The sequence below is a fragment of the Branchiostoma belcheri genome, unplaced genomic scaffold, assembly GCF_001625305.1.
Source record: "Branchiostoma belcheri isolate BF01 breed outbred unplaced genomic scaffold, Haploidv18h27 scaffold12, whole genome shotgun sequence".
Classification (NCBI taxonomy): domain Eukaryota; kingdom Metazoa; phylum Chordata; class Leptocardii; order Amphioxiformes; family Branchiostomatidae; genus Branchiostoma; species Branchiostoma belcheri.
Window position 1 is genome coordinate 2,778,494 of NW_017802602.1, and position 13,751 is coordinate 2,792,244.

General features: G+C 41.5%; 2 protein-coding genes across 2 annotated transcripts in view; one reads left to right on the top strand and one right to left on the bottom strand.

Annotated features, from left to right (window-relative positions):
* The first annotated feature begins 841 nt into the window (after positions 1-841).
* On the top strand, positions 842-7,076 carry LOC109462671 (cytochrome P450 2C15-like). The gene is made up of 9 exons (XM_019759230.1): positions 842-1,009; positions 1,613-1,690; positions 2,098-2,215; positions 2,779-2,953; positions 3,273-3,456; positions 4,001-4,267; positions 4,806-4,972; positions 6,126-6,283; positions 6,891-7,076. The coding sequence occupies exons 1-9, from the start codon at positions 842-844 to the stop codon at positions 7,070-7,072; spliced, it is 1,497 nt and encodes a 498-aa protein (XP_019614789.1). The 3' UTR covers positions 7,073-7,076.
* A 712-nt stretch (positions 7,077-7,788) lies between these two features.
* Positions 7,789-13,751, bottom strand: part of LOC109462672 (telomere length regulation protein TEL2 homolog) — a 10,790-nt gene continuing 4,827 nt past the window's right edge. The window contains exons 9-23 of the mRNA XM_019759231.1: positions 13,056-13,197; positions 12,585-12,643; positions 12,371-12,448; positions 11,898-12,115; positions 11,559-11,647; positions 11,183-11,274; positions 10,838-10,954; positions 10,525-10,596; positions 10,135-10,308; positions 9,504-9,595; positions 9,042-9,141; positions 8,817-8,881; positions 8,509-8,624; positions 8,102-8,184; positions 7,789-7,883 (exon numbers count right to left, since the gene is read on the bottom strand). Of these exons, the coding sequence (XP_019614790.1) occupies positions 7,848-7,883; positions 8,102-8,184; positions 8,509-8,624; positions 8,817-8,881; positions 9,042-9,141; positions 9,504-9,595; positions 10,135-10,308; positions 10,525-10,596; positions 10,838-10,954; positions 11,183-11,274; positions 11,559-11,647; positions 11,898-12,115; positions 12,371-12,448; positions 12,585-12,643; positions 13,056-13,197 (1,533 nt within the window). The 3' untranslated portion in view covers positions 7,789-7,847. The remainder of the gene's footprint in view (positions 7,884-8,101; positions 8,185-8,508; positions 8,625-8,816; positions 8,882-9,041; positions 9,142-9,503; positions 9,596-10,134; positions 10,309-10,524; positions 10,597-10,837; positions 10,955-11,182; positions 11,275-11,558; positions 11,648-11,897; positions 12,116-12,370; positions 12,449-12,584; positions 12,644-13,055; positions 13,198-13,751) is intronic.

A 13,751-nucleotide genomic window follows, 5' to 3' on the forward strand; every position in this document is an offset into this window, starting at 1 on the left:
AAAGTCAAACATAGAACAAAAACTGCAAAGCTGAACCGTATGCCGTTTGGATCTGCTAAACCCTTTATTCTCGGTCCAACGAATTCGTCAGCTTCACTCAGACCACAGATTAGGGTAAAGTACTGAAAAACATCGGAACAACAAAATGCTCATGAATTATTCCGAGTGTTACTTCCACATCGTGAGTGAAAGATTAAAGCGCTCTTTTGGAACGGGTCATTCATGACCAGTGGAGCGAACACTGAAGATCTTCACGGCTGCATCGACAACAAGTCTGCAAGTAACGGTCAGAACCAGACGTGTTTTCAGTCAAGCAAGCAGGCCTTTCCTTCATTTCCTTGAGTCAATGAAGGATCTGTAGAGCGGAAAGCGAATCGAAGGTTAGTGTCTTTTTTAACACGTCTGTCTTGTCATTTTCTGTATGTAACGTTAATCATCTAACTTAAAACAACACGTTTCTATAATCTACGGAGAAAGAATACGACTAGATTAATATTGCGGTGAAAAGAATACTGAAAAATTTCCCCGTAAGTCATGGAATTATCATGGAAGTCCATGTGTGTTGGTAGTAATCATAGTATAATTCTGAACTTTATGCCAACACAAGGGCGCATAAGGATCAAAATTTCAACGAACCTGGCCTGGTGAAGGAGACTGTGGTACGTCGTTCAGCATTGTACTAATCTTGGTGAGGAGTCAACCTCCAAACACGCGACCTTAAAATCGCCGCTCAAATATTACAAAATTTAAAATTCCAAGAAGGATCTTAGATAACTGATTACAACTATATATTTCAGGCAACCTTTGAGAAGTGAACGTGAACAGACAAACAGAGTTAGAGATGTCTGTTGTCCACCAAGTGTTGGACCTCCTGGACAGCCGCACCAGCCTGGCCCTCCTGTTGGTCAGTCTGCTCACGTACTGGTACTTCAGACGGCCCAACAACGTTAACCTCCCGCCAGGCCCGATGTGCTGGCCCGTCATTGGAAGTCTGCCCAGTATCGCTAAGGTACGGAACAGATGTAGCCTGACTACATCATGATTCTAGGCGTCCTGCTAGCGCTTGATCTTGAAAAGATCTTGAAAAGTTACGGGAGTGCGCTGTGCCCTTATTGTTTCCTCATCAGGTGCAGTAGTTCGGCTTCCTTGAACTTGTCAGGCTCTGATATTTCTGTTCTGACCTGAGGAAACCGTTCCAATCTCTGACAGTCTGAGGAAAATCTTGATCTTGAAAAGTATTTTCATTGGTACCATGCTCAGACACGGTTTGGAACAGTCCATTGTTACAATTGTCAGGCCACCAGAAGCTTGGTGACCAACATCATGACGGTCTAGATCTTCAGCTAAGTAGAGAGCATCTTAATCCTGTTGATTGATTTATGCACGTGTGGACCAATTATTGAACCTGTGTATGCCAGTATGGTTCTGGATATATAGTGCAGTTCCTGATATAACACGTACTATAGCACCTGCATCCAGGATTAAGTGTACAGTCCTTTTACCATGTTAAGGTTCGCTAATCCTCCCTGAATATACATTGCAATATCCAAAGTTTCAACGAAATGGTAGAAAGAAAAATCGTACTAACGTTTCTGTGATCGCCCTTACGTAGACCGACGACCTCCACCTGAAATTCCTGGACTGGCAGAAGGAATATGGACCTGTCACGTACTTCCGTATGGGGATGCTGGTGAGCTCTATAGTGTTTTGTTTTCAGAAATACAGTTGTTAGAGGACGTGAAAATGGAACGACGCATAGATTTTTTTTGTTACAAAAGCGCTAGTATGATTGTTCTATACTGCTGTTGGTGTAGATATTTTGTGAGAGAGAAAGCCAGCACTGGCACTGATGTTGTGTAATATTGTTTTTGCTGTCTTGTTGACCTTAATTAGAATTTCTTTTGCAAACGCCAGAACAAAGTATTCAAGTGCATTGTAAAGTGGCACATACCGTGACATACTTTAACTATGGGAGCCATTTACTGAAAATATTTAGGCCATACTAATGGCCCATACATACAATGCCAGTATCTGCGGTAATGCGGATCCAGTCTTAATATGATGAAAAAAAGTTCCATTCTATATATACGGTTATAGGATGCCGTGGTGCTCGGTGGTTATGACGTGATCTACCAAGCCCTGGTGAAGCAGGCTGAGGCGTTCTCCAGCAGACCCGTCCACCTAGCGATTGTCAGCAAGATTTCAAAGAACAAAGGTGGGATTTCCCTTCTCAGGAAGCTAAGAGCAGATGAAAGTGACCAGTTTTTGCTAGCCTGGTTACCAAACCTATAGCTTCCGAGTCCTACATTCTCTCCGACACGATATAGGACACGGGAGCTAATAGGTTTGGTAAACCAGGCTACAGTTTTGCCTAACTCTCATCATTTTTGGCGACGCCTAAGAGTGAGCCTATCAATAGCAGAGTATGTAATCTACCAATTCCTGAGAAATTTGTACTAATTCCACGCGTGTGTAGTGAACCTCTGTCTTACTCAAAAGCATTGCAATAGGAATTAATTAATGGCTCCTTAGCTTCAGATCTGGCCAGGAAAGATGTCGTATGTGTCAACCACAAGAATACTGGGTCACGCAGGATTACCTCTGTACCCGTGAGCTCTATAAGCTAAAGGACCATCTTGGTTTGGCAACATATAATAACGAAACAAACTGCAATACCGTATATATATATTTATTTTTACATCACCACATGCAATTAACATACAATCGTCGCTATGGCAATAGTCTTTATGATCTTCCTTGTTAATTCTCCAATAACAGGTATAGCCATGATCCCGTCCGGTCCGCTGTGGAAGGAGCACCGTAAGTTCGCCTTACTAACTCTGAGGAGCTTCGGCTTCGGGAAGCGAGGTGCGGAGGCCAAAATCCTGGAAGAGTCTGCCGTCTTGTGCCAAGAGATCCTCAACACGGGCGGCAAACCGTTCAGCATCACCAGGCTAGTGCTACTGTATATCTGCTACTTAAAGGATCATCTTTACTTTCATCTAATGTTAACTCTCAAATACTGACATTATTGCACAGCTATATCTCTCTGAAACTAAGCGATTTAACAACTGATTTATATTTCTGTATTCATTTATAATATCTTGATAATAACTAAATTCTGTTCTCTTGTTACCTGGACGATACCCATGTTTTGTGATGTAATTTTTATTTCATGTCTAGTGGTGACGCGAATATAAGCATATTGCTTGAGTGCGTAACCACTATGTATTGTATTTTTTTGCATGTTGAAATAATAAAAAAATCACCAGGCTGGTACAGAAGGCTACCACCAACGTCATCTGTTCGCTGGTCTTCGCGCATCGCTTCGAGTATGAAGACCCGCAGTTTTTGCGGATCATGGAAGACTTCGACACCATTGCCGGGACCAACTTCATCAACATGCCCGAGAACATCTTTCCTTTCCTTAGGCATGTGATGAACAGTGCGGACAAGGTAAGATAAATATTATACGTTAACTTGGGCAAAACACTAAATCAACTGTGATTTTTACTCTGTGAAAGAGATCAAAATCATATCCAGTTGCTTGAGTAACTGCTTTTTGGCGTATTGTATTACCTGGATGTCTAACCTTCATCGACAGATCAGTATGAGTCTGGTCTGTACGTTCTCAGCTGCAACTCACGATCCCCTTTGCTGTATTGGCACTCTGTAGTTTGGAATGTCGTCTGCTAGTATGCGCGAGATGATGCGCGTTGTTTTTTTACATACCGTAGCAGTTTTCATAGGTCATATAGTATTTCAGAAAACACCCCTACTTTGATGGACTTGTGTAACAGGTCATTAATTCGTCAGCCTAGTTGTGCTAACGGTGCCTATCCCAAGGGCACAAGGTTGATAACACAGCAGGATTCGAACCCGGGACCTCTTGGTTCTGGTCCGAATGCTCTGCCGTTACGCCACACGACCCCAATGACCCCCCATGTTATATAACAAACTATTATATAACCCCCGTTTCTCATTTTCTTTTCTTTCACAGCTGCTGAAGGCAACCGCCCTCCCTATGGACTACATCCGGTCACAGATGAGGGAACATCAAGAGACCTTCGACAGGAACGACATCCGGGATTTTATCGACGCGTTCCTGTTGGAAATGAAGACCCAGGACCCGAGTACCAGCACCTTCACCGAGGACCAACTGGTGGCTACGGTGTTTGACCTGTTCATAGGAGGCACGGAATCCACATCGACTGCTCTGCGATGGGTCAGCCTTCTTATGATGGCGAATCCGGATATACAACGAAAGGTATGGGACCTTTATCCATCGACTATATAGCACTATAGAAACTCAATTGACTCTGCCAACTTAACAAAACAGAGTTGTTTCTCGAAAATGGCTAATTGTCCTGTTCTACGCTCTTGGGTTACCTAGCTAAAGGTTTAGCAGAGGCCCTGACAAATGTACATGTATACCGGTTAAAGGTTAAACAAAAGGATGACTTGGAAGAGGACGGTCATGCCAGACCTTGCAGAGATTGGTTGCAGATGAAGGGGATGCAAAAGACAGCAACAACCAGAAGACTGTGGAGGATCATGACGGCCCGCCTCAGTGCCAAGCACTAAAATGCGGCGACGATGATAATGGGCGGTCTTCTTGGACAAGTTTGACTGTACCTTTACTTGCCCCTACAGGGACAGGAAGAGATAGACAGTGTTTTAGGCCCGGACCAGCCCCCATGTCTCACCGTGCCCAGCTGCCCTACACACAGGCCGTCCTGGCTTTACCACCGGCCATGGGTGGTCATCTTGGACAGGTTTGACTGTACCTTTACTTCCCTCTGTAGGTACAAGAAGAGATAGACAGCGTGCTAGGTCCGGACCAGCCCCCGACCATGTCTCACCGTGCCCAGCTGCCCTACACACAGGCTGTCCTGACTGAGGTGTTCCGCTTCGCCTGTATCGTCGCTGTGATCGTGCCCCACACCACGACGCAAGACACTAACCTCAACGGGTAAGGACTGTTGTGTTCAAAACATGGCCTCTACCAGGCTTCGGGAAGCGACTGGAAAGATTAGAAATCGGCCAGAAAGACTGAGAACATATACAAGGGGAGTCGGTCCGTGCCGAGAGAACATAATTATGTTCTCTATTCTGAACCGTGCCTGTTTAGTTTCTTTTGGCCTGAATAGGTTGGGGTTAGGATCAGACACGGTTTTGAATAGTCTCCTTGTATCCAAGAACATAGATTTGTCACAGTCCTGGATATTGATAAAGTAATGGTTTGTTTACGACAGCAAATTGAGTCATATAAGCAGATGTGTCATACGACATTCAGCTGTTTTGTGACGATTTCAGAAGGCTGTCATGGATCGTTAATAAGATATGTGCCAAATAGACACAGAAGATCACATTTGTTAGCTACGAGTCATGTCCAACTGTTTGACAGAAACATCGTGTCATGTTCCAGATACCACATTCCAAATCAGACCATGGTCCTCCCCAACCCCTGGTCGGTTCACTACGATGATAAACAAGCTATGTACCAACGAGGGGGTTTAAAGAGACGGCCTTCTCCATCTGTTTGACAGAAATATCGTGCTATGTTCCAGATACCACATTCCGAATCAGACCATGGTCCTCCCCAACCTGTGGTCGGTTCACTACGGCGATAAACAAGCTATGTACATGTACCAACGAGGGGGTTTAAAGAGAAAGCCTTCTCTTTAAACCTCCTTTGTACCAATAGACATAGAAGAACACATTTGTTAGCTACGAGTTATGTCCAACTGTTTGACAGAAACATCGTGTTATGTTCCAGATACCACATTCCAAATCAGACCATGGTCCTCCCCAACCTGTGGTCAGTTCACTACGACGAGAAGCTGTTTCCTGATCCGTACAACTTTTCTCCAACTCAAAAATTGACTCACCAGAAATTTTCGACTGAATGACGGGGGGCGATATCGACTTCAGACAACCTTTGACCCTTTGCTGACGTCACACGTGGGAAAAATCACGTGTCCACAGCATTTGAGTCAGATAGCTAAGGAAGACTCGAAAATTTCTGGTGAGTCAATTTTTGAGTTGGAGAAAAGTTTAAGTTTTTTCATAATGTAATATACCAACTCAGATGAACTTTCATGCTGATGTGGTATATATTTCAGATACCACATTCCAAATCAGACGATGGTCCTCCCCAACCTGTGGTCGGTTCACTACGATGAGAAGCTGTTTCCAGACCCGTACAAGTTTGACCCCACCCGCTTCCTGGACGGGAGGGGGCAGTACAAGAAGGACGAGCACGTCATGCCTTTTTCTGCAGGTTTGTTCAACTATCTGCTTCAGACCACTTTTTCCAGTCCGGTCCCTGTTCAGGGGTTACAAGTCCGGACCCTACCTTGCTTCTCTAATCTTTATTGAGCACTTTGCCATACTGTACAGTACAAGAAGGACGAACACGCCATGCCTTTTTCTGCAGGTTTGTTCAATCATGTGCCATCAGACAACTTCTTCCACCCCGGGCCCTGTTAAGGGGTTACCAATTCAGACTGGACCGCTTTTTCCACCAACCCCTTTTACAGCAAATTTGTGTGTTCCTTCTTAATTTAGCACTTTGTCACAGTATACAATTTACCAGGAACATGACCATAACCAAATGAAAAATGAGCATTCTGTATAACTTTTTTTCTGTAGAAACTTGGCTGCTCTTTGTTGAGATTCCTGTACCATACTTGATGCACAGATTATTTGCACATTTGCCTTGATAGCTTTTCACTGCTGCATAACAAATGGTCTTCATCAACAAATTGATCATGAAAGTGTAGTGGGAATTTCCACTTATAGGTGAAAGGGTTTGATCAGTCCCATTGCTTATGATAAGTACCTATGTGTAGCTTTATGATTCTGTAATGTGTCTTTTTTCCCCACAGGACCGCGGATGTGTCTTGGTGAGCAGCTGGCTCGCATGGAACTCTTCCTGTTCTTCACTTCACTCATGCAGCACTTCACCTTCAAACTGCCAGATGGCGCTTCTGTGTCACCGCATGAGGGGATCACTGCAGGCATACGTGCTCCCAAACCTTTTGATATGATAGCCGTGGCCAGGAACTAAACAATCAGCACCATGAGGGGTATCATGGCGTAGCGGCAGAGTGCTCGACTCGTAACCAAGAGGTCGCGGGTTTGAGTCCTGACCTGCCACCGATCTTGTGCCCTTGGGAAAGGCACTTTACACGACTTTCCTCACTTCGCTCAGGTGTAAATGAGTACAATGTATTGTAATGTCCCCTGTGTTGGTGGCGGCATTAATATAAGTTGAAAAAACTTGAGTGTGCCATCACCACGTCTTGCGATTACATGTTCGAATATAAAAAAAAAAATCAGCACCATCAAAACAATGATGGATATCTTAGTACATCTACGTGTTAAGGAAATGATGGGGAAAAGTTACTAACTTGATTTTGATGAGTTGGAATACGCCCTGGACTTAAGGAACAGGTGGTTACATTTTTGGTCTAGATTCAAATAATGAATTTTTTTTAATCTTTTTTTCTGTTGATTTGATAATCCTAAACACATGAGGATCATGAAATGTTACACTTCTGTTATTACTATATATCTATATCTATGTTATAAGTTATTACTAATACATTGTATTATAATTAATTAATAGTGCATGTTTATAAACATAAGAGATAATGTGCTAGGGAGGACAGAAACATATCTAGCTTGTAGTACTATAGTAGGTCCTCCACCACGATCTAACAAAGTATAGACCTAACTGTTGAAGACTCTTACTGCAAAATCAGGACACCATGAAATTCAATATAGGTCTTGTATTTCTATTGTACATTGTTGTTCACCAGTTAACAACTCAGTGCATGTAGCTATTTCTGATCAACAGTATCTCTTCCACCCAACTCCTGAAAAAAATATTAAAGATATTAGTACAGTAAACCAAATAATGTTGAGCCCGTAAAACCTGATAGTATGTTGGATCCTGTAATGTTTTCCAATGAAGAAATATGGTATACTTCTTACTAGCACATGTAACATTACATATAATACACAAATAGTAGTGAAATGGTGACTCCATGATTTTTTTAAATGCGTAAATGTGAATGTTAGCGCTGCCCCCTACCTGCTGAAGTGTGTTCTGCAGCAGCATCAGAGTCTGCACGGCCAGTTTCTGGCATTCTGCATCTGTGTCCTTCTCCAACACATCTGGAGAAAGAAGGGAACATTAAGACTTACATGTACAATTGGATGTATATGACTCTTCTTGATCATGACTAGCCTCTACCAAGCTTCGCGAAGTGGCTGGCGGCTGCAACTCTCCTGGCATATCATCTGTCTATTTGGCCAATTTGTACTCTTTCCAGTTGCTTCCCGAAGCCTGGTAGCTAGATCACAACATCAATACTATATGCAACAGCAACAATGAATACAGCATTTTATCTTTAATTTGAAAGAATGGGGATTGTAAATAAAGAAACAGTCAGAGTTATATAGTGTTTAATATTTGACATCTTGGGCATCTTTTCACACCTTGTAACCACTGCTGCCCTTCGACTATCTCCTCCTGGAGGTCAGAGGTCAGGACATGGGCGGGGACACTCAGGATCACCATGGAGACAGCAAACAACAAAGACTGACGCACATACCTGGACAAGAAAAAGAAAAAGAAAAATAAAATATTTAAACTTTTTTACACAGACTTAAGGTACCCTATAATAATATCATCCATTATCAATGAAACATGGGTGTGGTTACCCTTGGCAACATGTCTATCAGAATCCTTCCTCTATTTGCAGGCATCTGTAAAAATACTGCAAATATACAGTACTACAACTCACGGTTCCGTGTGGAAGCGTAGCACCCAGACAAACTCCAGCAGGGACTTGGCCATTTGTCTTGCAACCTGGTGTAAAGAAAACAGCAATCTACATGTTTGTGTTATCTTCGTTAAAAAGAGAACTTTGAGATACACAAAAACTTAACTTAAGGCAACTCAAGAGTCTCAGAAAAGTCATGAAACACAAAAAACTGAAAAGCAAAAGATTATAAATTTACAAACCTACCATAGTGTTTGCAGCAGCATACAGTATCGCCCCTAGTGAGTACACCAGCCTGCCCAACACCAGGGCATCCTCTCCTAACATGTCCAGGGTGTTCTGACGACTGTTGTACAAGCAAAAACAGAAACAGACGTTATTTTTACTTTTTTCATAGTAATCACTAATGTGCAAGTCAACAGAGATGGTTCAAATATTAGTCCTTGGAAGGCCGGTTCAAATTTTCTTTACACTGTGTGTTGAGTCTTTCTTACATCTTCTTAACTTAAAGCTTGTGTCACTGTGATTTTTTCATACCATTCAATCATCATCATCATCATTAATCATCCTCCGAGGAGGTGTAGCATACAAAGTTAGACCTCCAGAACTTTCTGTCCTTTCAATATTGTGTTGTATTAAATCATTGAATCAAGGTATTACCTAGTACACATGTAAGAACTTATAGAAAGTCTTCCATAGAACTTTCACCTGTCATAGTTCTTGAGAAGTGGGAAGAAGAAGTGCCCGGCCACGTGGTGAAACTTGTTGGGTACTGGGGTTGGATCTGGTTTGCTGGCTCCCTAAAACACAAGACATTACAAGATTGCCTTGTTGATTATGATTATGTCCAAGCACAATGATTCAGTACAAATATACATACATGTACTTCTTTGATGATATTTACAAATTTAGTAACTTTTTAAGTTACTATACATGGCAGTTACCAGTCTTCCAACAAAATAAAGAAAATTAAATTGAATAGCAAAGTTCTTTATTCACAACCACTTGTTTCACAAGAGCCATGTGTCATTTTCATCAGGGCAATTATGACACACATGCACTGAAGCTGTTACTGGTTATGGTAGACTATGCACTGAAGCTAGATGTTACTGCTAACAATGCAGTCCCAAACATAATGCTCTTGCTAAATAAGTGTTCACAAATAAATACAATGTAATTTGCATTCACCAACCTTACGGAATTTATCTTGGGTGCAAACGATTTGTAATGACAGATGGCACCCAGACTAGACGAAATTATACATGGAAAGAAAACTCATTGAATCTCCAGCCAAGTCTTCTACAAAATTGAAAGACCGATCACTGTCTTAGACAGCTACCTTAGCAAATCTCCTGGTCTTCTTCTCAATCCTCCTCTGTACAACCTCCCTCCAGTGTCGGGGTTCCCCAGCCTGTTCAGCAGGGGCAGGGAGAGGCTGCACCAGAGGTTCTGGTCTCGTGTCCTTCTTCTGTTCCACTGGCTGGGAAAGTTCCTGAGCGGCTCCTACTAAAACCTGCAGGGAGCAGAGAGGAGAAAACTTTTTTTAAATTTTTATCACTAGAAAACAAGCAGAAATCGGAAAAATGTAAGAAATGTAGGATAAATGTAAGGAATGAAGGATAAGTAACTGCATTTATTGAGTGGTTTATTGCTGTGCATTCTTTGTTTGTTTGTTTGTTTGTTTGCTTGTTTGTTTGTTTCTTTGTTTGTTTGTTTGAAAATGACTGACCTCCAACATGTCCAGCCTTTGCATTATAGTGTAGTTTGGTGCATAGAACTCAGTAGTCAGATACTGAGAAATCTGTAAACAAAAAAACAAGTTAATGTTGACTGACAAAGTACAAATATATATACAAAGTCATGTAACATAATGTCATGTCTTTCCTGTGAATCTTTTTTTCTCTTTCAGATTTCAGATTAAAATGAAGTATGGCACTACATGTAACGTTACATACTATACTAGCAAACATACATTATGTACTGTACAATATTCAACATGAAATAATAAGTAAACCTTTTCAGAAATTTAAAGACATATAAACCTGCAGAGGACAGAAGACTGCTGTGGCCAACATGGCTTCTCTTCTGAGCCTGGTGAATTCTGGGATAGCATAGCTGTTCTGTAGATGCAGCAGAATTTTCACCAGCTCCACACAGACCTGTGAATTTTGGGATGAATAAATATACAATGCTTGCAAATAGGTAACATTACTATTGGCGAAATACAATCTCTTCAAGCAAAAAAATTATGTGCGAAAAAAAGCAAAAGAATCAAAATTCACAAACTGTCACTGTATTGCAACTACATTTACTGTGTGCTTAATGCCATCTTAACATACATGTACTGTACATATAGTTTATGCCTTTGCGCTTTTGCTAGTTCTCACCTCTTCTAAGTTGTCTGGTTGTCTTCTCACTAGTTGCTCACAAACACCCAGACAGGCCTCTACTCTATCCCCATCCTCATCAGCTATGAGACCTAAACAAAAAAATCAATTCTCAATAGAAATTTAAAGTACAAAACCTGTTCTTGAAGTGATACTACCGGTACTAGTACAATGTCATTGTCATATGTCATTGTCAATTGTCATATGTCATTGTCAATTGTCATATGTCATTGTCAATTGTCATATGTTATTGTCAATTGTCATATGTCATTGCTACCGAATGTAACTTAAATCTATAGTGAGGACAGCTTAAACAGACACCTCAAGTGCTTAACCAACAGTTAAGTCTTCATACTACACATTACAAGTTTCTCACCATCAAGACAGTCCCTGATGTAGACAGGTGGCTTGACCTTGGACATTTTGACGTCTTCCGGCATGTCATATGGCTCAAGGTCATCATCACTGAAAAAGAGTTCACAATTTTTCAGTAAAATCTAAACCAGGAAAGCATCACATCTGTCAACCATTCAGGTCAAATGAATCCAATCTGTCAGCCAATAAGGAGACAGAATTCAATCATATCTGTCAGCCAATCAGGAGACACGGTTCAACCACATCTGTCAGCCAATCAGGAGCACAGTTCAATCCTATCTGTCAACCAATCACAAGAAATCATTTGAGCAAATACAAATCTGATTGGTCACATGTATACCTGTCTAGCTCAGAGTCAGAACCCTCCTTGTTTTGAGGTGACGTCACCTTCCCTTCCTGAGCATCTGAGGAGGTTTTGGTAGAGTCCTCCTTCTGTGGCAGTGGTGTTTTCTTCAGAAAGACTGTTTCTGTTTCCTGCTCAACTTCAGGTTCATCTCCAGGATCAGGGGGAGGTGTGAGGAGCGAAATCAGCCTTGTAGTTTCTTCATCCTCCTCATACTGAAGAACAAACAGAATAAAATTTGTAATTTATCAATTGTGGAAGCGTAGTAAGGGTTAATATAGCACAAAAAGTTTTCAAGAGACAGTACTAGTGTCCTTTAGCCTGGAGTCCAGTCTTAGCTTTATTCTGATACGCCACCAACAATAGGCTCAGGCTAACAAGGCTGGACTCCAGGCTAAGTGTCCCTGGAAACAATATCATTCAGCAGGTCTAGGCTGAACAAACTATATTGCAAATATCTGTTTTAGTACCTCAAACTTGAGTGTCTGTCCATCAGGGTCTACTGTCTTGGTTACACTCTCTGCTACAATCATGCCAAGACGACGGATCTAGATAAAAATATGGAAAAGAGTGAAATTAGAGAATATATTAACTGTTCTGCATGACAAATACAATACTACCGGACCTACTACCGACCCAGGTATGTCAACTGCTTTGATGCATACAGGTGTATGTGCTTCATACCTTAACGACAGGACTGTCTATGTGATGTTGAACTCCCTCCAGTAGTCTTCTAATCAAGTCTGTAAGAATGAAAACAACAAATGTTATACCAATAAAAAACACTCCTAAGACAAAAAAACGATACACAGATTAAAATAGGTGATACTCTTTTGGCTAATATTCAGCCCACAAGTTTACATGTACAACATGTATTATGCAGCAAGATTAAACTGTAATTTCCGACATAAGAAATTGGACTCACCCAAATTTTTGACTCTACAACTCCAGTCTTTGTCAAGGAATGAGCAATCCACCGCTTCCGTGACGTCACTTGTGTTGGAAATTACAGTTTAATCTTGCTGCATAATGACTTCTACCAACACAGATGAACTTTCAAGATATGTACAACATGTAGTTGGTTACTCGTGCTGACTGAGAAACAGACATCTCATGACAACACTGCTTACCATACTACCATGAAAAATGTTTTACCTTGCTTGTGTTCCTGTTTGTCCTTGCTGTTGAGATGTGCGAGCCCAGCCAGGATGGCTTTAGACAGGTAAGCATGCTGGTCGTATGAGGTGTGTTTAATGGCACTGGAGTCACTCCATACTTCCAACAGTCTCAGGAGTGTCTGGGGGAAGAGGTTTACTAAAGATTATTACAATATTTTCACAGTGGATAGGAACCTTCCAATGAACTGTGATATTGTAGGGTGATCATGAATGCATGTGAGGAAACTGCTAGTAAGTCTAAAACTTCCAAATGATGGCAAGACACTCACTTACTCACTACCCGGGTTATTGTTACTAAGATAACAACTTGACCAAGAGCCAAAGCAATGCTTGTACACCTGCCTACAGAAATGGACTAACACCTGAAATGGACATGGGTGCCACCCTATACACAATGTGTTGTGGGAAGGACTTATAATATGATAGTCAAAACAAACTCATAAAGATTTAGACAGAATTTTTAGCTAGTCACATTATAGACTACAGTCTCCGGCAACACACAAATCACGTCTGGGAGCACTACAAATAGATAGAAGAGGTTATTTAGAAAAAAGTGGTAACATCTGTGTCCATAATATCACCAGGGTCCATAATATCACCACCTTAAGAAATAGTGTGCTTAAAGATATTTTTACTGCAACATACCCTAGGTATGTACATTTGATGTGTGAAG

Bases quoted from the DNA above. Each gene is read 5' to 3' on its own strand.
- LOC109462671 (XM_019759230.1), top strand. From the start codon at position 842: ATGTCTGTTGTCCACCAAGTGTTGGACCTCCTGGACAGCCGCACCAGC. The intron at 3,457-4,000 runs GTAAGATAAATA...TTTCTTTCACAG, and splicing joins TGATGAACAGTGCGGACAAG to CTGCTGAAGGCAACCGCCCT. The intron at 6,284-6,890 runs GTTTGTTCAACT...TTTTCCCCACAG, and splicing joins CGTCATGCCTTTTTCTGCAG to GACCGCGGATGTGTCTTGGT.